Source organism: Podarcis raffonei, chromosome 7, assembly GCF_027172205.1.
Source record: "Podarcis raffonei isolate rPodRaf1 chromosome 7, rPodRaf1.pri, whole genome shotgun sequence".
NCBI lineage: Eukaryota > Metazoa > Chordata > Lepidosauria > Squamata > Lacertidae > Podarcis > Podarcis raffonei.
This window is the reverse complement of record NC_070608.1, coordinates 25,432,887-25,457,521: the sequence shown is the minus strand read 5'-3', so window position 1 is coordinate 25,457,521 and position 24,635 is coordinate 25,432,887. Positions and strand designations below refer to the sequence as shown.

At 40.5% G+C, this 24,635-nt stretch overlaps 1 protein-coding gene across 3 annotated transcripts in view; it reads left to right on the top strand.

Moving 5' to 3' along the window:
- Positions 1-26: 26 nt before the first annotated feature.
- Positions 27-24,635, top strand: part of INTS8 (integrator complex subunit 8) — a 26,895-nt gene continuing 2,286 nt past the window's right edge. The window contains exons 1-22 of one of the 3 annotated variants that reach the window (XM_053395606.1): positions 27-233; positions 810-991; positions 1,545-1,722; positions 2,728-2,868; positions 3,696-3,767; positions 4,260-4,311; positions 10,787-10,969; positions 11,530-11,637; positions 11,932-12,081; positions 12,875-12,975; positions 13,894-13,924; positions 14,811-14,881; positions 15,474-15,649; positions 16,829-16,962; positions 17,407-17,517; positions 18,704-18,905; positions 19,303-19,424; positions 20,547-20,731; positions 21,122-21,155; positions 22,234-22,290; positions 22,381-22,442; positions 24,258-24,376. In XM_053395606.1, the coding sequence (XP_053251581.1) occupies positions 118-233; positions 810-991; positions 1,545-1,722; positions 2,728-2,868; positions 3,696-3,767; positions 4,260-4,311; positions 10,787-10,969; positions 11,530-11,637; positions 11,932-12,081; positions 12,875-12,975; positions 13,894-13,924; positions 14,811-14,881; positions 15,474-15,649; positions 16,829-16,962; positions 17,407-17,517; positions 18,704-18,905; positions 19,303-19,424; positions 20,547-20,731; positions 21,122-21,155; positions 22,234-22,290; positions 22,381-22,442; positions 24,258-24,376 (2,587 nt within the window). In that variant the 5' untranslated portion in view covers positions 27-117. Of the gene's footprint in view, positions 234-809; positions 992-1,544; positions 1,723-2,727; positions 2,869-3,695; positions 3,768-4,259; positions 4,312-10,786; positions 10,970-11,529; positions 11,638-11,931; positions 12,082-12,874; positions 12,976-13,893; positions 14,036-14,810; positions 14,882-15,473; positions 15,650-16,828; positions 16,963-17,406; positions 17,518-18,703; positions 18,906-19,302; positions 19,425-20,546; positions 20,732-21,121; positions 21,156-22,233; positions 22,291-22,380; positions 22,443-24,257; positions 24,377-24,635 lie in introns of all 3 variants that reach the window. The other 2 variants (XM_053395604.1, XM_053395605.1) reach the window with 2 other exon arrangements.

Below are 24,635 nucleotides of genomic sequence, written 5' to 3'. Positions count from 1 at the left end.
GTGTGGTGGTGGGGAGTGCTCTGAAGGGATGGGATGTTTAAATAGGTGGCGTGCGGTCTTGCAAAATAAAAGGGATGCAAAGGAGGAGGCGCTGGAAGATGTGCCGCAGGACCCGGAATGTGTCGCTTTGCACCGCTGCCGTGGCCCCTCCAAAACGGGGTCTGGATGCAGGAATGGTTGCCCCCCCGCGTATGTGAGATGCAACAGGGTGGTAGCCAACACACACCTGAAAGGTGACGCTTCTATGCAAAGCTCACTGTTTGCAACATTTGCAACGTTTCTACGTGTATCCGTGTCAGCTGATAATAACAGCTCTAGTGCACATGGGGAAGACAGCTCCGGTGCACAAAAGCAAAGGCCTCAATGAAATCCTTTTAAAAACAAAAAAAAGAGTCACTTCATGTATGTTTTTTAATGAGGGACTCTATGTTGGTTTTCGTGTAAGGATGCAGGTGAAATGGAAATGGAGCCTAATGAGAAGCGTTTAATGTTGTGAACCGCCCCTGAGATCTATGGATGTTTGGCTGCAGACCAATCAATCAATAATTAAATAGCTATTTGTTTATTTGTTTGTTTTGCATTTTATTTATTTTGCATTTGTTTTGATGGTTCTGGAGTGTGTTGCTTTCGTACAAACAAACAAACAAACAAACAAACAAGAGATCCATCCCCGCTCACCCCGGATCCCCATTTGTTGTGTTTGTGTTGTGGATCTCAGTGAGGATTAGATACTCTGCAGTTGTAGGAATATATTGCACTGTATGGAGCAGCCACGTTGTGTTATGATGTTGCTTTTAAATCTGGTGCAGCTGCTGGCCCAGCAAATGCTTGAAGAAAGGGAAAGAAACTGCAGAGAGGAAGATGAGTGCAGAAGCTGCTGACCGGGAGGCCGTCACTTCAAGTCGACCTTGCACACCTCCCCAAACATCCTGGTTTGAGTTTTTGCTAGAGGAGACTCTGCTGGACAAACATCTGAAAAAAGTTTCACCTGGTTAGTAATATCAAAAAATCTACAGAGAACAAGAGAGCTTGACTGTGTTGTTTCTGCTGGAATGGTTAGGATTCTCTTTAGTTCTATGTATAGGAATTCTTTTGTTGTGAGCTAAATTTGTTACTTGGCATTTGAATGTGGCTGTACAGTTAAGCTGCTTAAATCCCATTGAAATCAGTGGCATTTTAGCCTAAGGGAATGCCACATACTATGAATGTGTGCTCATGTTTAGCAAAAATGTATAAAAGGTATCATATTGAATAGATATAGGGCAAACATTTGCAAGCACATATCATAAACATAGCCATGATTGGTTACACTGTTCATTTGGTGGTAGCCCTGAGTTTGTGTCTGTGTGATGTGTGAAAGGGCCATAAATGCAGGGTTGTAATCATCAGTATTAAATAATCAGACAAGTTTGTTTTCTCTAAATAAAAAATCATGGCTGTGCGTTCATCCTGGAAAGAATGCTGTTTGCTTTATATTGGTTACCTCTTTTTCTCTAGTATTTTCATCCAGATCAAACTTTTCCAAACCTGTCTTTTCTGCCCAGTAGATCCCTCACCTGTTCAGCTAATCGTTCAGTTTTTGGAGCAGGCTTCCAAACCTTTGGTGAATGAGCAGAATCAGGTCCAGCCTCCACCTGATAACAAGAGAAACCGCATTTTAAAATTGCTTGCTCTGAAAGTTGCAGCACATTTAAAGTGGGATTTGGATGTACTGGAGAAAAGGTATCAGTGAACTTCTTGGTTAATGTTGTTAACATATAATCAATGGGGAACTTGCAGCTCTTGGGAATTGTAGTCCAGAAACATCTTATTATCCCCCACCATTAGCCATACTGTCTTCGGCTGATGGGAGTTGTAGTCCAACATCATCTGGAGGGTCCCAGGGTTTAGACAGCATTCATTTTTTAAAAAAAATTTACATCTTTTGTGCACGTTCTCTCTGATTTTTATTGTTTTTGTTGTCTTAGAGGAGCACATGCCAATACAAATGTATGCTTTAAAAAGTACCTACAATGCTATATTAATAATTATTAATCATGATTCAGCAAGCCTGCTGAAAGTAAACAAGTCTGGTCAGCGCCTGTATGGGAGAACACTTGGAAACCTGATGTATGCTACCTTAAGTTGTACAGTGGTACCTCAGGTTACAGACGCTTCAGGTTACAGACTCCGCTAAACCAGAAATAATACCTCCGGTTAAGAACTTTGCTTCAGGATGAGAACAGAAATCACACGGCGGCGGCGGCACAGCGGCAGGTCCCATTAGCTAAAGTGGTACCTCAGGTTATATAATAATAATAATAATTTATTATTTATACCCCGCCCATCTGGCTAGGCCTCCCCAGCCACTCTGGGCGGCTTCCATAAAAACCAAAAATACAGTAAAATATCACACGTTAAAAACTTCCCTGAACAGGGCTGCCTTAAGATGTCTTCTGAATGTCAGGTAGTTGTTTATCTCTGACATCTGCTGGAAGGGCGTTCCACAGGGCAGGCGCCACTACTGAGAAGGCCCTCTGCCTGGTTCCCTGTAGCTTTGCTTCTCGCAATGAGGGAACCGCCAGAAGGCCCTCGGCGCTGGACCTCAGGTTAAGAACAGTATCAGGTTAAGAACAGACCTCCAGAACAAATTAAGTTCTTAACCCGAGGTACCACTGTATTGCTTTAAGGAAGTTTTGTAGCAAAGTACCATTCTGTAACTTCAGCAATCCTTGGTCTTTTATTCAGCTTATCGGTTCCTGTATTGAACATGCTGCTGAACGAACTGCTGTGCATTAGTAAGGTTCCTCCAGGAACTAAGCATGTAGATGTGGACCTTGCCAGTTTACCTCCAACCACAGCAATGGCGATACTACTCTACAATAGATGGTGAGAATGTCATTGTTTGAGTGTCATTGATGTAATTCAAATATGGAGACAAGTGTTAAGATTAAATTAATCTTGATTATATTGCTTAAACTAAACTGGTCTAATTCGATAGTCCTATGACAAAAATGTTGTATGCACATTGGTTTGCAGTTTTCTTTGAGATTTAAACCAGCAGTTGTAATCAATCATTATTTTCAATGTGTACGTAGATCCCTAACTATAACATTATTTTGTAACTTACATAAAAGATCAAGGAAAATTTTAGGGATATACTGTCAAGTTATTGAATTGGAGGAGAGGTTGACCACAATCCCATTTTAAAAGTGGTGTAGAGTCTTAGATTTGTTTGTTGCCATTTTTCGTGGGTGGGGCATATGCAGTCATGGATAAAGTTTCACATATTTTTCCTTGTAAAACAGCTTTTTGATACAGGGGGCCATGCAAGAAAAAAGTTGACAACTTCATTTGCAATACTATACATGATATTTTTTAGAATCAGATAGGCTGTTGGTGCTTTTTGATAACTTGTGACTCTATCACACTTTGAGTGCTATTTTAATGTAGCACAAACTTTTGTTTGAAGCTGTAATAATGGATAGAGCTGATAATGATGATAATAATAATAATAATAATAATAATAATAATAATAATAATAATAATTTGTATTTATTTATTTATACCCCGGCCTCCCCGGCCAAAGCCGGGCTCAGGGCAGCTAACACCAGTAAAATTACAGTAAAAACATAATAGGGGGGGAAAACCAATTTAAAAATCAGGTTGTTTCCATGACTGAACTCTATGCTTATCACTTAACTTTCTTTTAATAGGGCTATTAGGACCATAGTCAAAAGCAGTTTTCCTGTCAAACAAGTGAAACCTGGTCCACCTCAGTTAAATGTGTAAGTTTGTGCATCTGTTTCACACCCTTACAAACAATACATTAATCAACTTAACTTTAATTTTAGCAAGGCATAGCGGTGGTTTAACATCATGGATCATTACAATAAATATTGTTCAGCCGTTAAATATTATTGTTGGTTACATGGTCAATTGAAACTTTACTGTATTTTTTTTAAAAGGGTGTGTGTGCATGCGTGCTGGTAAACTTTTTTTTTTAAGAACCCTGCCACTGAATAGGTTGAGAATAGGTTCTGGACCTATTAGAACAAATTTTATTCAGAAAAGCTTTGTAAAATGCCTAAAATTTAAAAACGGAATCAATTCTCTATTACTGAGGTGTTGTTGGATAAATTTAAAATGCTGTAAACAAAAAAAAATTGTTTTCTTAAATTCAAAAGATGTAAGCTGTTTTGAAAATCTAAATATAGGGGCATCCATTTAATATTGCTTTGAATGGTACGCTCATTGTTGCTTTTGCCTTTTTTATTTAGAATGAATCAGATTCAGCAAGAAAAGGAAGTAACAGAAAATATCCTGAAAGTAGTAAGTGCCTTTTTCTTTGCTAGATGTGAGTGTGAGTGGATTGACATATTTTAGGGGAAAATGTGGAACTTTGGATCAGTGTACTGAATTTAAACCCTTCCTGGATAAATATGGCCCTTCGTAACTTTCTTTTCTTTTTAATAGTTTATTTGCCATAGCACATATTCCAAACATTCTCATGCTCTTAAAAACCATAGAATAACACGTCATGTGCTCCAGTCTCATTAAAAGGAAGGAATACATTAAGATGTGAGTGAAAATTAAGATGCGAGTGTATTAACACAGCAACTCCTCTTGCTTTATTGGAGACACTGGCTGTAAATTTTTGCCCAATCCATGCCTGTGTAAATAACTGTCTGCTTTAAGAGTTCCTTGCAAGAATACTATGTGTGGGTCCATTTTGTATAAATATGTTGCTATTCTGACCTGTTTTACCACATTTCCCAGTCCCTTCACATTTAAAGTAATTTTGTTGGTGTTAGTACTCATTCTGACAGATGGTTATTAATTACCCCGCCCCACATTAAGTTGTTCTGTAAAGTTATTATCATTATGGCAGATAGCAGTGAGTGACTGCCATCGCTGAGCAAGCAATGTCAGCAAAGCAGGTTCTTGAACACTAGTTTCTAAGATTTCCTGTTGTAAGGATCTACAGTTCCTGAGTCCCTAATCCATGCCGCTATTAAGTGTCCCGTATACAGTCATACAGGCATTACAGACGCTTCAGGTTGTGTTTTTTTGGGTTACGGACCGCCAAAACCTGGAAGTACCGGAATGGGTTACTTCTGGGTTTTGGTGGCCGCGCATGTGCAGAAGTGCTAAATCACACCTTGCGTATGCGCAGAAGTGCTGAATCGCAACCCGCACATGCGCAGACACGCTACTGCGGGTTGTGAAGGCTGCGGGTTGCGAACGTGCATCCCGCACCGATCACGTTTGCAACCCGAGCATCCACTGTACTATACGCGGTTGCTGCATCTTCTGTTCAGGCAGATGTGCTGTTACGTCCGCTGCTAAGTCCTTCACCCAAGTTTCTGGGTGAGGAACTCCAACAAGCAGTGATGCTACTGCCTTATGTGGTGAACCCAATTCCTGATCCTCAAGCTCCCTCATTGAGAGCCAGGCAGATGTTGTGACCATACCTGCCTCACTGTAATGTTTTTTCCCCACCGAATCAGAGATGTTGCTTGCCGAAGGGGACTGGAGTGTGCTTATGTTGTTTCGTATTTTGATGAATAGTTCGTTGTGTGTTCCTTATTGAAGATAATGGGTTTTCGTGAAGACTTCTTGGATTGAAAATCGATTGGGTATGCTGTAGGAATCTTGAACTCTGCAGAAATCTTTAAAAGACTGGATTTCAAAAGTTCAAGCCTTCTGATAATCCCTTGTTGCTCTTCCATTGGGAGGTTTTTAAAAGAGCATTTCAAATTCTCCTCCCAGTTGCAGTTGTCTTTGGTTAAATCTTCTGATTCCAGGCACTTGATCAGATCCTCTGAGAGGGGGTTGCTTAGGCTATTTTGAATTCTCCTTATTGGTGTCCTGTTGCTGTTGTGATGGCCAGCTGCTTTAGGGTTATCTAATAATGGCAATACAGTCAAATTTTTTAAAAGCTTGTGTTGGAAAAACTCCCATATCAGTCAGCATAGACTTGGCATGTTGTAACATTGTCAGGCTACTGGGACTACTGAAAGATAGTAAAACTTTCTGTGTTTGTTTGGGGCAGATCAGAGACTCTTTTAGCTGATAGAAATGTGGACCAAGGTAGGAATCTGCCTTTATAGGTGCATATCGTAAGGCTGACTTGGTTTGCTTGCAGCACTAAATGTTGCTGCTCTTACATTCCACTGCCAGACTTCTGGCTTGAGTTCTCTCAAGGTTTGGGACTCGTGGGGCGTTAGAGGAGGTACCTTTGAAACCCTGTGACAATTCAAGTAAATCTCCCTACCGAGTGTCCCCTTGACCTTACTGATCAAAATATCCATTTTGGAAAGTAGTAAGTTCAGCGTTTGACTGAACTTAGCTGTCATTAGAATCAGCTCAGCTGGGTTCTCCTGAGTAGCACTCGGGTTCGTCTCAGCCTTCTGGGGTTCTGAATTTGCCTTATTATGATTGCTGTTGGGCTCCCCGATAATGCTGATAGGCTCTTCATATGAATCTCCATGTACTTCATCTTTTTATATATATATAATATTTTTATTCAATTTTTCCAATACAAAATTTATACAATTCATACATCTTTTTTTTAATCTCCATTCTCTTTTTGACTGCCCTCAACTTGACTGATACTCCTTCCCTTCTTAATTTCTTACACATTTCTAAGATCTTATTTCCATTATTTTTATAAATTAGTTATTATTTTTGCTCACATTCTAACATTTCTTCTCACAGAGCTTCATTAAAGCTTACAAGCGTTATTTGATTATCACTTAGTTTATGCGTATATTCTATAAACTTTTCCCAGTCTTCTGTAAATCTCTGATCTCGTCGATTTCGGATCCTTCCCGTCAATCTATCAAGTTCTGCATAGTCCATCATCTTCATTCTCCATTCATCTAGCGTAGGGAGCTCCTCTTGCTTCCATTTCTGTGCCAAATCTCCATGTACTTCAGCTAGCACTGCAAAGCGATTGTGAAAGGGGACTTGTGCAGACATAGGAAGACATGCTGGGGGGGGGGGGCGGAAATCCTGATCTTAGACTGTTGAGCTGTGGAGGGGAGGGGAGTAGTCCTCAATTTCTCTAAACAGTTTGTTTGGCCCCCTGCTTATCCTTCCCACCAGTTAGTGTGCCAGACTGATCGGGGGGCGATTGGAAATTACGGAGCAGCCGGCTTAATTAAGCATAGGTTTACTCTAGAAACACTGTTGTTTTTGAGTGAGTTGAACCTCCCACAACCTCTTATCAGCATTAATAGTTGAAGCTGCTTGGACGACTGGGGCATGTTTTGACTACTGCCGGCTTTATCTTCCAAGAATACTGAATAATTTCCTTTCAGGGAGGCCTACACTTCAGACAGCTGGGATGTGGGTGGTGCTATGGTCTAAACAATCAAGCCTTGGGCTTGCCGATCAAAAGGTTGGCGATTCGAATCCCTGTGACAGGGTGAGCTCCTGTTGCTTGGTCCCAGCTCCTGCCAACCTAGCAGTTCGAAAGCACCCCAAAAAGTGCAAGTAGATTAATAGGTCCCGCTCCGGTGGGAAGGCAAACGGCGTTTCCGTGTGCTGCTCTGGTTTCACCAGAAGTGGCTTAGTCATGCTGGCCACATGACCTGGAAAAACTGTCTGCGGAGCAGACAAACGCCAGCTCCCTCGGCCTGTAAAGTGAGATGAGTGCCGGGACTTCCGGGTTAGCGCCATCGGCTAATGGCGGATTCCCTCCGAGCTCCGGGGGGAATCAGCTCCGCAGGATCCGGGTCTTGCCGCTGCGGCGACGCGGGGACCCTCAGAAATCACAGGCGCTGAAGCCTGTGAACCTGGTGACTCGGCGGGCACCATTTGCGCCCCCCCCGACCCGCGAAGGAGCCTTTTTAAAGGCTTCGGGACGGGGTGAGCGGCGCGGTGCTGAGAGTCCACTGCTTCCCCTGCGGAGTGAAGCCGCATGCCATGGTCGGAGAGCGCTGACTTCTTCTTGTGAACAATTGGACTCTAAAAGCAACAACCCGTGAGTAATACGGAAATTGGATTTGTAAAGAAACTTTTTTTTTTTTTTAATTAGGCACGATCGGGGAAGGCACAAACAGGAAGTCTGTCTCCCTGTCTTATAAATAATCTAAAGCAAGGACTAGCTAACTAAGGTCGAGAGAATTTATTCTTCTTTATTGGGTAGAAGACATTAATTTCACGATTTGGCAGTATAAGTAATTTCACTGGAGGATAAGAGCTAATTTTGAGAGCTGAAGTGCCACCCCCCCGGACCCGGGAGTGATCCGCGAGAGAGCCTGTTGAGGAGATATAGAAGAGTTTGACAGCTGTCAAATTAGCTGTCAAGAAGGAAAAAGAGAACTTTGTTTCTGCTGTCTCTGCTGGATATATTTGCTACAATTTGGTTATATTTTGTTGAAAACAAGGAAGAACTGATACAAACTAACTTGATTTTTGGATTTGAACTGGAAGGAAGATAAAGTAACCAAAATCCCTCTAGAGGGGATTTTGGGACATTACAAGAATGGCTGAAGGAGGAAAAATTCAAGCTAAATTGGATAGAGTGTTTCTTCTCTTGGGAAAGTTACAAGGCCAAATTGATGTTTTGGCTACAAATGTTGCAACTCTGGACTTAACAGTAAACAAATTCATTGAATTTGATAAGGACTTGACTCATGAAGTCCATGCAGCTGGACAAGAAGAGAAACTTGAAAGATTTGAGAGTGTGAAGAAAGAGATATATGTTGTTTCTGAGGAAAAGGAAGGAGGAGATGTAATGTTGCAGATGACAAAGGAGAGCCAGAGGCCTGACATGATGGCTACAAAGGAAAATAAGTACTGGATGATGAAAATCTGTTTTGAATTGAAGATTGAAGAATGGAGAGATCTCCTTATGTGGAGATCTGAAGACCTATGGATTACAAATTTGATTAAGGTGAAAGTTGGAGCTTTTGGGACATTTGGACTTAAAAGGAGTAAGAAACAAGATTCGGGCTCCACTTTTAAGTATGGAGGTCTGGCTGGAAGAAATATGGACCCTATCGGGACAGAGCTTCTCCGAGATCTGGTGTTTAATATTAAGGACTACCAAAAAAACCGGCAGAGAGGAATTGAGAGAGAATTAAGAGCTTCGGACGTGAGGTCTCCAGGCTGATAGTAGACTAAGACTGATGGACATTTGTTGGGGATTGAAACCGGGAAAGGGGGGGTGGGGTTTGGGAATCCAAAGGGTGCAGAATTATAATCTGTTTTTTTAATTTTGTTTTGTTATTAGTATGAAAATTGGGGAATTCGTGGAAGGGAATTTGGGTCGACTTTAGAAAAAAGTTTTAAGAATGAGCACTGATGTTTAAATACTGATGTTTAAAAGTTAAAATTGGTTTTTTTAAAATGAATTAAATATAAAAAGTCAAAAATTGGGGACAAGAACTTGTTGAATTAACAATTTGAATTGGAATATAAGAAGGGGAGGTGTGGGGAAGTCAGGGAAATATGTTATTGAAAATAAGGATTGTAAACTTTATGTGTTTTTAACTTTTTTGTTTTTTCTTTTTGATTTTTTAATGTATAAAGGTGGAAAAACTCAATAAATATCTTTTTTTTTAAAAAAAAAAGTGAGATGAGTGCCGTAACCCCAGAGTCGTTTGCGACTGGACTTAACTGTCGGGGGTCCCTTTACCTTTACCTTTACCTTTCAGACAACTGTAAGTCTGCATATAGGCTGAATGTAATCCCCCCCCCCCCCGGATTATCCTGCAGCTACCATCTTCCATTCAATTAATTAGCTTATGTAGGTAACAATTTAAGATTTTAAGGAGGTTTTCTCACCGCTGCTGTATCGCAGTCGCCATCTTTCTTGTAACTTTCCCGTGACCCTGTTGGTGCCCTCCTTTTTGTGGTCTAATTCTGGGTCCATGTTATAAGAAAGAGTTTGTTCAAGGAGGTCAGGGTGGAGAACCTCTGACCCATGGGCCTAATTTGACCTGCCAGGTCATTTTGGCTAAGTCATTCCCACCTGCTCCTACACCTTGTGTGATATACGATGTCAGGTATGGGATAGATAAAAACCTGTCTCGGGGGTTAGCTGATTGGCAGTGTCTGTAAAACCCTACGCAAAGCGCTGTGTGAAATAGTGCTTTAAGGGGGCTTCTGGAGATGACTTTGGGCTAAAAGATCACCTGGTGTCATTTGTGAGGTCACTTGACGGACCCGTCAAACTCTACCTGGAAGGGGGTGGGACATGATCTGGTCTGCTGGACAGATGCAGCTCCCCACCCCGAAGGAAATTTTCTCACGTATGTGTATTGTGGTGGAAGGAACTAGGCCACAAAAGCACAGGAAGAAAGGGCCAGGCTCTTTTCACAAGTTACTGGTCTTATTCACTCATTCATTCATATTTATATTTATTTATTAAAATTATTTGCCACCCTTCATCACAAGATGCCAGGGCAGTTCACAGAATAAAATACAAAATAAAAACACAAGTAAATAATTGAAACAAAAGCAACAATAATCTTCCCTTCTCACAGGCACATTTAAAGTTGGTGTATAAGTTTAATCAGCCAAAGGCCTGGTTGAAGATTGTGATTGAATTCAGTAGGACATGCTTCTGAGTGAGCATGTTTAGGACTGTGATGTTACTTCTGAAGTGTGCAAGATAATCTGAACCGGAAACCAATTAAAGGGTTATTGTTTGGGGTTAAGTAAGTTAGTAAGATCCTATGCTGCTTATGGAGTAAAGGAGAACTTTGTGCTAAATATTCTAAATATAATGAACACATTGAATAAATAAGTGGCAATAATAACTGGATACATGCATTTCTTTGGGTCGTTACAGCTAAAAGAACAGGCTGCCGATTCCATTCTGGTCTTAGAAGGAGCACTCAAATTAAATAAAGATCTTTATATTCACACAATACGGACTCTAGATTTGCTAGCCATGGACCCTGGTGCGGTTAATGGAGAAACAGAGAGTTCCACAGCGGGATTCAACATCAGTGCTGAGGAACTGCAGTGTCAGGTACGCCAGACATTATGCCTGAAAGCATGGCTGCTGAAATGGTGGTGCATATGATGCAATTCATGATGCCTCAAAGCACCACTATTATTCTATATTCAAGCTTCCTTGATTTACCTGTGGCTTCTAAGCTTATTTCATATTTAATTATTTCATAAAATGCATATATCACTTGAATGTGTACTTTTTTGAAAAAAATAATCTCAAAGTGGTTTACAAAAAGTAAGCTTCAAGTATGGAGTCTTGCAATTATCTCTAGGCCTCTGTTCCTTTCCCAATTATTACTAAGTTCAATTTGGATATTTTCCAATTGTTGGAAACGGAAGGAAAACCCATATTCAAGCAGATATGTACCACAGAGTCTTCGACACTTTGAGCATAGTCAATCTTTTCCTTCAAGCTTTTCTCAAAGATTGTGGCAGACACAGAGATTTTATATATCTACCATAGTTTTGTTTGTTTAGATAATTTATATCCTGCACTTTCAACATAGATTTATGTTCCCACAGCGTAAGAAACAAAAAATATAATTTTGAAAGAAATGCTGCTTGTTTGTGTTTCAGGTCTGCTATGATTTAGGTGCCATCTATTTTCAGCAAGGTTCCACAGATTCTGCTCTTTATGGAAACGCCAGAGAGAAATTTTTTAGAACCAAGGAACTGATTTCAAAGGTAAGTCATTCAACAATAGACAGCTCATTTCAGTTTTTGCATGTGTAACCAAATATTTCACATTCATGCAATGCACTTTAACTAGATATATCCTGTGAGCAATTTGGGTTTACCTATTTCAGTTTCCTGATCCTTTGTCTTAAGTACAAGAAAACTGAGTTTTCCATTGGAACATGTAATGCATAATGTTTATACATTTAGGAAATGATTTCATCATATATAGCCTTTGAAGACATTTGTCTTAAATAATGAATTATTTTAAAGTTACTGATAGAAATTGGATATTTCTTACAGATTGGCTCTTCGCTTCATTGCATCATAGATGAAAAAAGGTTAGCTGGTTACTGCCAAGCTTGTGGAGTTCTTGCACCTTCTGACAATACTTCACAGCCATCAACTCCTTACAGTCAAATCCACAGCTGTTTAAGATCTGGCAGTTATCAGGTAAAGGATTTGCAAAGCTTGAATTGCACATCATGTGATCCTTATATTAGTCTGCTTGTTTATTCCTCAAGTAAGGTAAAAAGGTAAACGGTAAATGACCCCTAGGTGGTTAAGTCCAGTCAAAGGCGACTATGGGGTGCGGCGCTCATCTTACTTTTCGGGTTGAGGGAGCTGGTGTTTGTCACAGACAGCTTTCCAGGTCATGTGGCCAGCATGACTAAACCACTTGTGGTGCAACTGAACACCGTGACAGAAGCCAGAACGCATGGAAACGCCTTTTACCTTCCCACCGCAGCAGTACCTATTTATCTACTTGCACTGGCATGTTTTCAAACTGCTAAGTTGGCAGAACTGGGACAGAGCAGAGTGGTTTAGACCAGAGTGCTCTCCGCGTCCCTATTCCTCAAGTATATTATTAGTAGTAAGCAGAATATTATTAAGTAGTCTGCTGTATATAGGAATTGTTATTCTCCTGAGAATAAAAACCAGATAGAACCAAAGCTGTCTCTTTTAATTTTGTATTGTAATCAATTGGTTACATAAATAACAAAAAAAAAGTTCATTATACTTTTAAAACCTTTTCATATTCTGATTTTCGCAGCACGCTTTATATATTGACATGTTTTTAAGTTCAAAACAATGAAAAATAACATTTCACATCTGTATAAGTTGAGTTGTTGTTGCAGTATCCAGTAAACTGGTTCCAGCTAACTTTGAAACTATTCCGTCTTGGTGTTGGGCCAAATGCCATATATTGTCAAACTGATTCATCTTCTCTCTGCATGTTCTTCAGGAACTAGTGAAGATTTTCCTTGAAGATAACCGAACACCCAGTTTACCCGTTCAGTTCAGGCAATCAGTTCTCAGGGAACTCTCCCAGAAAGCTCAACAAGGGTGAGAAATAACTTGAATGAATCATTCCGATGCATGCGTTGCTTAACAGTTAAGGCCAGGCAGAAGGTATAGATTTCCGAGCACTTGGCTCGGACCAGTTCCAAGCCAATTGGTACTTTCAGCTCATGGTTGACAACTTAAAACTCTGAGGTAATTTGGCCTGATTTGCTTGTAGTTCACATTATTTTTAAAACGTTGAACTACTTGCTTTTCATTATTAGAACAGCATTTCAAGCAGGAATTGAATAATCCTAGGTGTCTGGTCCCTACTATTCCCTTAGTGTGAAAAGAATTGAAATGTTTCATTGGTTCAGTGCAGGGCTAACTTGTAAGCATTCAAAATGCATTTGACGAAACCCCCCCCCCCCACTAGGTTCGAAGCATACGCTTTCTGTGTTTATTTCTTCCAAAAAAAAAGAGTTAAGAAGCTGTATTTTATGTTGCCTCATTGAGGAACATCTCTGGGTTATTTGTGAGGCATAGGAATTCATTCATCCCCCCCCCAAAAAATATACTCCGGTCCACCACATAGTCTGAGGGACGGTGGACCGGCCCACGGCTGAAAAGGGTTGCTGACCCCTGGTGTATATCTATCCACAGTCCTGATGCCACATTCATAATCTCTGTCTTCTATCCTGATGATAAATGTGCTTTGAGGTTTTTTACCATACAAGTGCATAAATTTTATGAAATAAATCAATCAAACAAACAAAAAAACAAATAAGAGAATGGCTGGAATGTGAAGGATGAATTGTTTGCCCCATATCTTACTGTCCATCATCAATACCTTTCTCAAACTTGCTTCTGCAGTAGCCCCTTCTGGGCAGTCAAGCTGCATTCTGGAGTGTAAGAACTGTCCCTTATGTCCTTTTATGTGCTTTTCTTCTAACAGCATGTGAACTTTCCGTATTTTTCTAGGAATGATGTCTTGGAAGAAATATGTTTCAAGGTGTGTGTGTGCAACAGTGTTTGTGATGTAATGCAAGGCCGACCAGTCGGTGTCCACTTTAACCAGCTGTTTCTTAGACCCACCAAAGAAAAAATAGACTTTCTCCTAGAGGTATGGAATTGTCCTCAGTTTTAGGCATATCTGCTTAAACTGTTTTCTAAGCTGCTTTTTAAAGCTACTGAATACAGCTTATTGATCCTAATGCACTTTTTAAGTGCTATGCTTTTCACTGTTGCATCTGAACTAATGGGTGCTACTTAACTTTTAAAATATGTGTTACTTAGTTTTGTGGCTATGAAATCATTAGCCGTTCAGTTACGGTATTGGGTAGCAGATTGGTTGACTAGATACATATCCTTACCATGTAATTATTGGTTAGAGTTATCAGACAATTGAGTGTATACATGTAACTGCTTCAGAAGGTATACAACCAGCATGTGGAAGCCACAATAAACAGTATGTTTTCAGATTGCCCTCACCCAAATGAACTAATGTTATGAATGTGAAAAGGTTATCTGCTGGCTAGCTTTGTCTGCCTTGACAAACTACTTCAGGTAAAATCTGCTCTTTCATGGGGTTGATTCAGACATTCAGTAGCATGCAGGGCTGCATGTGTGTAGAGGTGCTGTTCTCATGAACCACCAAATCCATCTGGGATCTTATAACATTTCATACAGTTGTTGTTAGAATGTTTTTTTCCTCAGTGGCTAGCATGCTATCTTTATTACTCCTCTTTTGCATACTCTTTTGAGGGAGCTTATGAAAATGTCTATTTTCTGAAGGAGTATACGCAATCTGAAAAAAATTAAAATGTGTGTGCTTTTGTTTTTGTTTTAAGCTTACTTAATTTTTCACTAAAGCTCAGTTCAGTATTTCAACTTTGCAGGTATGTTCAAAATCAATACAAGTAGAAAGTGCTTCAGAATCCTCAAAAAGGAAAATGGCCTATTTTCTGAAGTAAGTATGCAATACTAGATTACTTTCAGTACTTCTTAAAAAGTTGAGTAGTATCTTTCATTCAGGGAAGTAGTTAAGTGCTAAGTACATCAGGTCCTAAGATATCATTGGTACCAAGGAAGAAACAACAACAAGCACACAATAGTGTTTGTCTGTAAGCTAAATAACCCTCAGACATTTTCTCAGCTTCAACAAATTCCCACATGTGCCACTTCTAAAAGGTGGGGTGATAACTGCTGGTGTAATTCATGGTCAAACCTAAGCTAAATAACTCTTACGTAGAATGCTTTTTGTTCATTGCCATTATCCACTCTAGGTAGGCGAATCAAAAGGCAGTTGTAATTAAGACCTGCTGATTTCCTTAGCCTATGCTACACAAGATACCAGTGTCTCAACAACTACCTTTCTCATGTGGTCAGTTGGACACCTGGCATGATTCACTGTAAGTGCAGTGATTAGTGAATAGCCCCTTGTTTAAAAACATCTTTGACTGTATATTCCAAATGTCATGCCACTACAAACTACACAAAGTGCTGCAATTTCTCTTTCTGCTAATCTTTGCTTAATGAGACCTTTGATTGTTTTTTTACAGAAATCTCTGTTTGGGTTTGGAAGACCTCCAACTTGTCTTCATGATTTCCTCCCACGAGCTCTTCATAGCCTTGCTGAAAGATGATGAACGAAAGCTGCTTATTGATCAAATGAGGAAAAGGTCGCCTCGAGTCAACTTAGGCACTAAGCCTATAACTTCATTTTATGATATTCCAGGTTATTTTCCCACCCTCCCACTTAAAATATTCATAGATAGCTTTTTTCTGAAGATAAATGACAGTCCTTCAGTAAGTTAAGCCCTGAGCAAAGAAGTAATCGGCTTATGCAACAAGTTGCTATAGTATGTGTTTTGGCAGTTATTGTAGATTCCTATTAGTCATCATAGATGGCTAACACTGCAGCCTGCATATTCAGAAGCCATGCACTTCTGACTACCAGGTGCTAAGGGTTCCAGCTCAATATGGGATATCAACAGGCCTGCAGTTCACTACTCAATCTGCGGTAGTTATCTCCCTGGCAAGCATCTGAGTGAAAAATCTAAACTGCACACCTGTAGCCAGTAGAGTACTGTTGCGTGCTGCGCTCTGGCTTGAAAGAGTTGAGATAATGGGACTAGCCGCTGCTAGGTTGTGAAGATGCAGCTATTGTCTTTTGCTTTAAGGGCTACTGGCCCTTCGGGGCAGAAATGAGAGTGGTTGAACCAAGCATACAATCTCTCAAGGTGTTCCTGGGAGCAGGAAAGAGATCTTTTTGCTTGTCTTCCCAGCTTCATTCAGGGAGGCACAGAATTGGACTTACGTGGCTGCAGCTAGGATGACCCATATTTACTTGGGAGTTGAGTTGGAGAGCTTAGAGAAGAGAGAGGCATCATCTTGGGCATTATGTGAAACAGTGGGATATTGCTGTCATGCAGTATTTCTGAGACTGAGATTCCCTTTGAGACTGTTTATCGAGCCCAAGAGTCTATTCGTTTATTGTAGTAACCCAGTGCAGAAATTTCATTTTCCCCATCTTGAAAAGGATGACCAAACACAGTGTGGATGTGTGGTAGGTAGGTAGGTAGGTACAGAAGTGTAACGTTTTTAGGGAGTCCAAAATTAATGTGTTCTGAGGGCTACGACTACAAAGAGTCTTGATGCCCCCTGAAGGTTTCTGTGTATGTCTGTGTCTATGTATGGCAGTGACATTAGCACTGTACATTCAAACATTTATATGGTGGATAGCATTAATTAAAGTGATTTCATTTTGGTGTAAAATAAAAGCATCTTTAGTTGATCCATCTTATCTTAAAAATGTTAATCTTTTGTCTGTTGCCTCCAGTTAGTTATAGCTTGGTTCAGGGAAAACTCAATATAATAAATTGCTCATTGACCCCTGTGATACTTTCTCTTCCAGCCTCAGCAAGTGTGAATATTGGTCAGCTTGAACATCAGCTTATATTATCAGCCGATCCCTGGAGGATCCGCCAAATTTTAATTGAATTGCATGGCATGACATCAGAACGCCAGTTCTGGACAGTTTCTAACAAGGTACTTGTAATTTTTGACTACCGTATTTTTCTGTTTATAAGACGGCCCCTATTTTGGGGGACTAAATTTAAAGAAAATGAGGGGAGATGGCCCAAAGTTGTTGAGCTTTTTTTAGGGAGAATTGCATGAGCACCATCACCCCAGCAGGGCCGTCGCTAGAGGTTGGCAAAGTGGGCAGCCGCTCCCCACACACCACTGCAGGCAGTAAGCTCCCTAAAGTGTGCGCCTCCCACAGCGGCATGGGGGAGGGAATTGCGCACCCACCAACCAGTTGGCTGTGCGCAGCTTCCCCCCCATGCCACTATCTGTGTATAGGACAACCCCAGTTTTTTGACATGATTCTTGAGTCAAAAAACCTCGTCTAATACACGGAAAAATACGGTAAATTCTTTAAATGTGGGCTATATTACAGTTATTGATTTCTGTGTTGTTGCTTTTTCTTAGTGGGAAGTGCCAAATGTTTACGGCAATGTAATCCTAGGGATCAAAGATAATTTGACCAGGGATTTGGTCTACATCCTTATGGCAAAGGGGCTACACTGCAGTACAGTCAAGGTGAGGTAATCATTATCTTGCTAATAAGAATCTTGCCAATTAACATTATGGAATGCTACTAAAAACTATTACTAGGACTGAGTATTATGTTGTTGGAGATTAAGCGGGTGGGATTTTTTAAAAAAAAGATGGTGCCACTTTCCTATTTGTCGTGGTTGTTCTCTTTACTGCAATGTCTGGTGTCTTGGTCTTAGGACCCGAATGGCATATTTGAGTTGCACATAAAGCCACCAGCTTTATGAGAGGGAAATGTGGCTGACTGCTGTAATTTTAGGCTGTGTCCCTAATTTGCTCCGTGTTCCTTTTGCCTGAAGACTACTGGCCCTTCAAATGGGGTGGGATAGGTTTGTGGATGAGTTTCCCACTGTATATCAGCAATAGGTGCTCTGGAATTGTTCTGCCTTTTCCGGGCAGATCTATTCTCACAACTGAGAAAGAGGGGTAGCTGGCTCCATAGCCTGCATTGCTGCAATTGTGAGCACGAAAACATTGTGCTCCATGCAATATTTAGATTTTAAAAAACCTACTACTTTCCTTATTTTCTATGGGTTGATTTCAGTTTATATAGTTCAAAATGTAATAATTTTTAAAGCCTACTAGCCCTTTAAGACAGGATGGAGATAGTCATGTGATAGTCATGATGCAGCACAGTGATCTCCACAGGGTATGGGGGCATGGACACCATTGATTTTTATCCCAGCCTTCTTAGCAGCAACCAAAATCATGAGTGTGGAATTTAATTGTTCCCTTTGCCTCCACCAAAACATATCACCACTTTAGCAAGCGTATTGCATTATGTGCTTCTGTAGGCTAAATGTTTTATTACAGGACTCTGGACTTTTTGTTGTAGTACAGTGGTACTTCGGGTTACATACGCTTCAGGTTACACACTTCGCTAACCCAGAAATAGTGCTTCAGGTTAAGAACTTTGCTTCAGCATAAAAACAGAAATCGGGCTCTGGCAGCGCGGCGGCAGCAGGAGGCTCCATTAGCTAAAGTGGTGCTTCAGGTTAAGGACAGTTTCAGGTTAAGAACGGACCTCCAGAACGAATTAAGTACTTAACCCGAGGTACCACTGTACATGAATGTAGCTACTGTCGTTCTCCCCCCCAAAAAAAAAATCATACATGCAAACTAGAAGAGAAATAGGCAAACTCCTCACACTGTTGTTTTATTATTATTACAGGATTTTGTCCATGCAAAACAGCTTTTTGCCGCTTGCCTTGAACTTGTGACAGAGTTTTCTCCAAAGCTACGTCAAGTGATGCTGAACGAGGTGCTACTTTTGGACATTTATTCCCATGAAGCAGGAGCAGGGCTTTTGGGAGAAACACCCCCCTCTAACCTGATCAGCAGAGTTCGAGGTTACTTAGAAATGAGGGTTCCTGGTAAGAATGCTTGGCTAATTATGTGAGAAAACTTCTTCAGAAGCTTAGGATCAGAGGGGGAGAGGTACCCCACAACTGATAGATATTAGCTTGTAATCAAAGTGAATGATTTTACCTGTATTCTCCAGTCCTGGTGCTTGGGGGAAGGATCTCCACAGGATGCTGAAGTAACATGGATGCACTTCAGTCTTTTTTGCTGTGCTGTCAATTTTAATTATATTTAAATGTTTTAACTTCTTAATGATAATTTTAACGTTTCTTGTAAACAAACGGCTTAGAGGTTTGACTACAATAACGTGGTATATAAATTTTCTCAAACAAATAAACATTGTATGCTTGTAAACATATAAGATGTTAAAAGTATCTAATCAGTTGCTCTTTAAAAATATTGCTTTAGATATTCCACTTCGACAAGTTGTAGCAGAGGAATGCGTTGCCTTTTTGTTGAATTGGAGGGAGAATGAGTACTTAACAATGCAAGTTCCTCTCCCGCTGGTTCAGACCAATCCTTACGTGAAGGTAAGGCATGTTTCGGAACTGACTACCAATACATTTGAAATTGTATAAATCCTAAACTGTCTTAAGACTTATTCTGTTCAAATGCATCCCAAATTAATGGAACTTTATTTTTTAACAACATTTGCTTTAACTCATCTGTCTAGATATAAATTGCATATAGGTATAGATACACCCATACATATACATATACATATACATATACACATACCATATTTTTCGCTCCATAAGACACACTTTTTCCCTCCTAAAAAGTAAGGGGAAATGTGTGTGCGTCTTATGGAGCGAATGCAGGCGGGAGGCTCTACTCAGTGCTCCCTTTAAAGAGCCACGTGGAGTGTGTGTGTGGCTCTTGGGGGCTTTTCTGCAAGGTGGGAGAAGGGACTGATGGGCTGCCCTCTGTCCCTTCCCACACCTCCTGGAAAAGCCAGCAAGAGCAGCTGCCGGGCTCTGCTAAGGGCTCCCTTTCATCCCTCATCCTGCTTTGCTGGGAAGCCAGCAGAACAAGAGGCGCTGCACAGCTATCGCTCTTGCTCTACTGGCTTCAGTGAGAGTTGTGCAGCTTGCTCTGCTGGCTTCTCAGTGAAACGGGAGGAGGGATGGAAGGGTTTAAAGCAAGAAAAGCGAGAGCCGCTTACATGCTCTGCGCAGAATATTTTATTTCTTGCTTTCCCCCTCTAAAAACTAGGGCGCGTCTTAGGGAGCGAAAAACACAGTACACACAGTGCTTTTTTTCTAAAATAATGTTTAGGGGTGCTCTCATTTTGACTCAAGAAAATCACCATTTGATAGTTCAAATTGGGAAACATAAAAACAGTAAATGGACAAAAGTATAAAGATTCACAAAATGTATGTGCTAAACTTGTTGAAATTCTAAATTCCAAAAGCACGTGTTATATGAGGTGTAAGAGTTTGTCTGCTGCCAGGAAAGAGTAAAACATTCTGGACATACACAAGCAACTTTGGGTTTCCTCGAAGTAGGTCTCTGGGTTGTGTAGCTGAGGATTTCATTGCCAGATTTGATTTCCTAGCTGTAACCAGGCATAGATTGCTGGAAAAAGAAACAGCGTGCCTTGAGAGCTTTCAAAGACTGACTGTTCCTTCTTGGTGGTGTGTTTTGCTTAGCTTGGACAGCTTTTGGCTGCCACATGTAAAGATCTTCCTGGACCCAAAGAAAGTAGACGGGCCGCGAAAGACCTTTGGGAGGTGGTTGTACAGATATGCAGTGTAACCAACCAACACAAACGAGGGAATGATGGCAGAGTGAGCTTAATAAAGCAGAGAGACTCAACGTTGGGCATAATGTACAGGTAAGTTGCTATAGGTTTTTTTAAAAATACAACTCAAAGCCAAAATAGGTGTACCTGTAGCCAACATTAGGAAGAGCTACAACATTGCTCCATCCCTAAATTGCATCTAATTAAATTAATTATTGCATATGATTAATTGAATATATGGGTGGGGAGGGAAAAGAGTAAACTGACCTGCTTATTTGTGCCCCTTACAGTTTATAGCACTCTGTTCTGGGGTTGTAGATACACTTCAGCATTTTGGTTCAGGTTTGATGGTTGATTGTACATTGTAGTTCCTGTTGTACTAAAATTTGCTTTTAAAACCTTTTACAAATACATTGAATAAACATAAATAATGAATTACTTTAAATAATCGATAACAATAACCACATGTCTTTTATTATTTAGGAGTGAGCTGCTCTCTTTTATCAAAAAGTTGCGGGTGAGTTTGGAGCTAAAGTTTTTGCAATGGACTAACCCAGTAAAAAAAACACTGTTGCAGGGAAATATTTTGAAGGCGGATATTATCTTTTTCTTGAGAAATGTGTTATTTCCTCATCCTTCGTTCAAAGGGAGTTGTAACAGGAGATGCATTCCCCTTTGTCAGGTTGAGTTTGCCAAATTCCAGATATATGCTAGAATAAATGTAATAAACTGAAGCAAATCAGTCAAACTCCAGAGAGATGGGTGACTACTTCTGTGTGCTCAGTGGACAGTCCCCTTTTTCAAATTGACTCTATTGTTTAGGTTGCTTGTTTTATCATTGATTTAACAAAGAGGCTGCCTTTGATTCCACAAACTGAGAAATACATAGAATGAGAATTATAGAATCACAGAATAGCAGAGTTGGAAGGGACCCTGAGAATCATCTAGGAATATGCAGCTGTACCATCTGGGGATCAAACCTGCAACATTTGCATTACCAGCACCATGTTCTGAGCTATCCAGGCTTAGCTATATATTGTATATTACCAATAATATGCACCAGACTTTCTAGAAACAACAGGGCAGTGGTAGGAAACAAGCTCCCTGTTCTGAATAGAAGGAATACTACTAGTCCAACCCTAAACATGCAGCTGGCCATATAAATTTTTGCTATGGTGTGGCCCTACAGATAAATAGCTTGGGTAACTTACCTAAGAATTGCTACTTAAATATATTTTCGCAAGTAATTGCAAGAACGCCTGTTCTGTACAGTGCCATATTTTAAAATGTTGGTGAGATTTGGAAAGACAGTCGTTTTAATCAAGTGTGCTTCGTAGGCCATGCAGCTTTTTTAAGAATTTAGACTTGAGAAATGCAAAGAGTGACACGCATCTCTTGCAAAATGGCCTTAACCTGTGTGTGAAGTTGCATAGTTTTCTACGACATGTAATATCCTTATCAGTAATCTAAGAGGCTATGTGTATAGATTTCATTTCAAAGTTGTATAAGCATTTTGAAAGTTTGCGAAGAAAAACTGGATTTCCCTGACACTGAAAAGAAGCATTGTATCATGTACTTTTGTTTTTCCGCTATAGGAGCCTCTAGTTTTGACAACAATATTATCTTTGTTTGTCAAGCTTCATAATGTTCGGGTAAGTGCAGTACTCTTCTTATCATAAATATTTGACTTTGATGTCTGCCTCTCGGACTCATTTCCCATATCATATTCTTTCCTCTTCTAGGAAGACATTGTGAATGATATTACTGCAGAACATATTTCTATTTGGCCATCATCCATTCCTAAGTAAGAAAATTGTTTTTGCTCCAATTATAATTGTGAAATGTGCTTTTCTGGGGATCTGCAGATTGCTTCTTGGTCCTGAGTATCTTGTTTCAAGGGTTGTCTATGTGTTACCGTATTTTTTGCTCCTTGAGACGCACTTTTTTCCTCCTAAAAAGTAAGGGGAAATGTCTGTGTGTCTTGTGGAGCGAATGTGTGGTCGATCACTGGCTCCCTTTCTGGCCCCGCCCCCATGCCCAGGCCTCCATTGTTGAATGTTCTGCTGACTGGCTGGTTATCTGTCTGGAAACGGCTCCCTTTCCTTTCCTAAAGAAGCTACAGAACTGTGAGTTGAACCCCATAAAAACAGGATTTTCCCCCTTTGAAAAGCTCAACAACTTTGAGCTGATCTTCAAAAAAAAGGGGGGCTTTTCCCCTCTGCAAAAGAAGCTGCACAACTGTGAGCTGATCCCTCAAAAACAGGGCTTTCCCCCTTTCCTCCTCTAAAAACTAGGTGCGTCTTATGGTCAGGCACGTCTTATGGAGCAAAAACTATGGCAATTATATTTTAACAGTCTTTCAGGAGCAACTCTGCGCCTTCCATTTTAAAGAATAAAATGGCTTTCCTGTCAATTATGCAAGGAACTACACCTCCCATTTTGTTTTCCCCAGAGAGAGCAATGCTTGTTTGTTAAATCTAGAATATTTAGGGCTTGATGCCTTTTGGTTGTGCTTGACTAACTACTCTCATGTGTTAACGAGCCTTTCTTAAAGCTTATGTGACAGTGGGTGATGCCTGAGGAGGACTCTGGGTTTGTTAGGGGAATTGGATAATGATCAGCTTGGAGAGACTATGACAAATGAATATATGTGGAACATTATGGGGCAATTCCCCATCCTTCCTAGAGTGGCTCAAGCCAGTTTTGGCAGTGCATCGTGTAGGATGGTAACTGTACATCTTTAAGCCTGGAGCCAGTATAACACCAATAATGGAATCCCTGTCTGCTCTATGTATCTCCTGGTTGAGGTGTTTTGTTGGAATGGCTGTGAAATGCATTCTGAACAGTTGGAAAGAGAGTTATTTAATCCTGGCTGATAATGGTGAGGGAGAATAGGAGAATTAATGAAGTGGAAAACTGCACATGACTTCTTTCCTGTGTGACTAGACCACTGTAATGAGATTGTATTCTTCTTCAGATGTACACACCACCCATCTTCAAAAGATCTCAGGGCAGTTCACAAAATACAAGATAAAAGCACAATTAGTTGAAACAGAAACAAAGAAATCAATAACCCCCCTTTCCACAAACACATTTAAAAGGCTGTAGAATATTATTCAGAAAAGACCTTTTCTTATGTTTCCACCCTCTGTGGTGGGGGCACATGAAGAAGGGCCTCAGATGATGAATTCAGAGTCTGGGTCAGTTTATATGGGGAGAGGCAGTCCTTGAGGTATTGCAGTCCTGAGCCATTTGGGGCTTTATAGGTCAAAACCAACACTTGGGCCCAGAAATGAAATGGCAGCCAGTGCAGTCAGGCCAGGATCAGTGTAATATGCTCAAACCAACTTGCCCTGGTGAGCAACCTGACTGCCAAATTGTGCACCAGCTGCAGACAAAAATGAAGTGGCTCATGCTGCAGCCTGGCTTCTTCCTGATCACACTTAACATGCCCAAGTGGTGGTATTTCTGTGATCCTGGGGTACTTTAATCATACACAGGAAATGTGTTTAAATAGTGCATGACGATGTGGGAGTTTAATTACATCTTTAAAATTTAAGCGCTACACTTTCAATTTAAAAGTAGGTGACGAATGTTATAAAATGTTTTGTCTTTTCAGCTTGCAGTCAGTGGATTTTGAAGCTGTAGCTGTTACTATCAAAGAGTTGGTCAGTTATGCACTGACTGTAAATTCAAATAATCACTTCTGGTTAATCATTCAAGCGGATATTTATTTTGGTAAGTTGAATGAACTTCTTCCTCTCACTCTTTCATTTGTGTTGCTGGCTGTCCTCTCTCTCTCTCTCTCTCTCTCTCTCTCTCTCTCTCTCTCTCTCTCACACACACACACACACACACACACACACATCTTGTTATGTAAGATATAAGGAAAGATTTGGTGAATAATAGTTTTTGAGACTCCTCTGGAAGCAATGCCTGGAATCGCAAGTGGGGCGTTCTGTCTCATGAGTAGTCATTCTTCTTGGAGAGCTTCTTC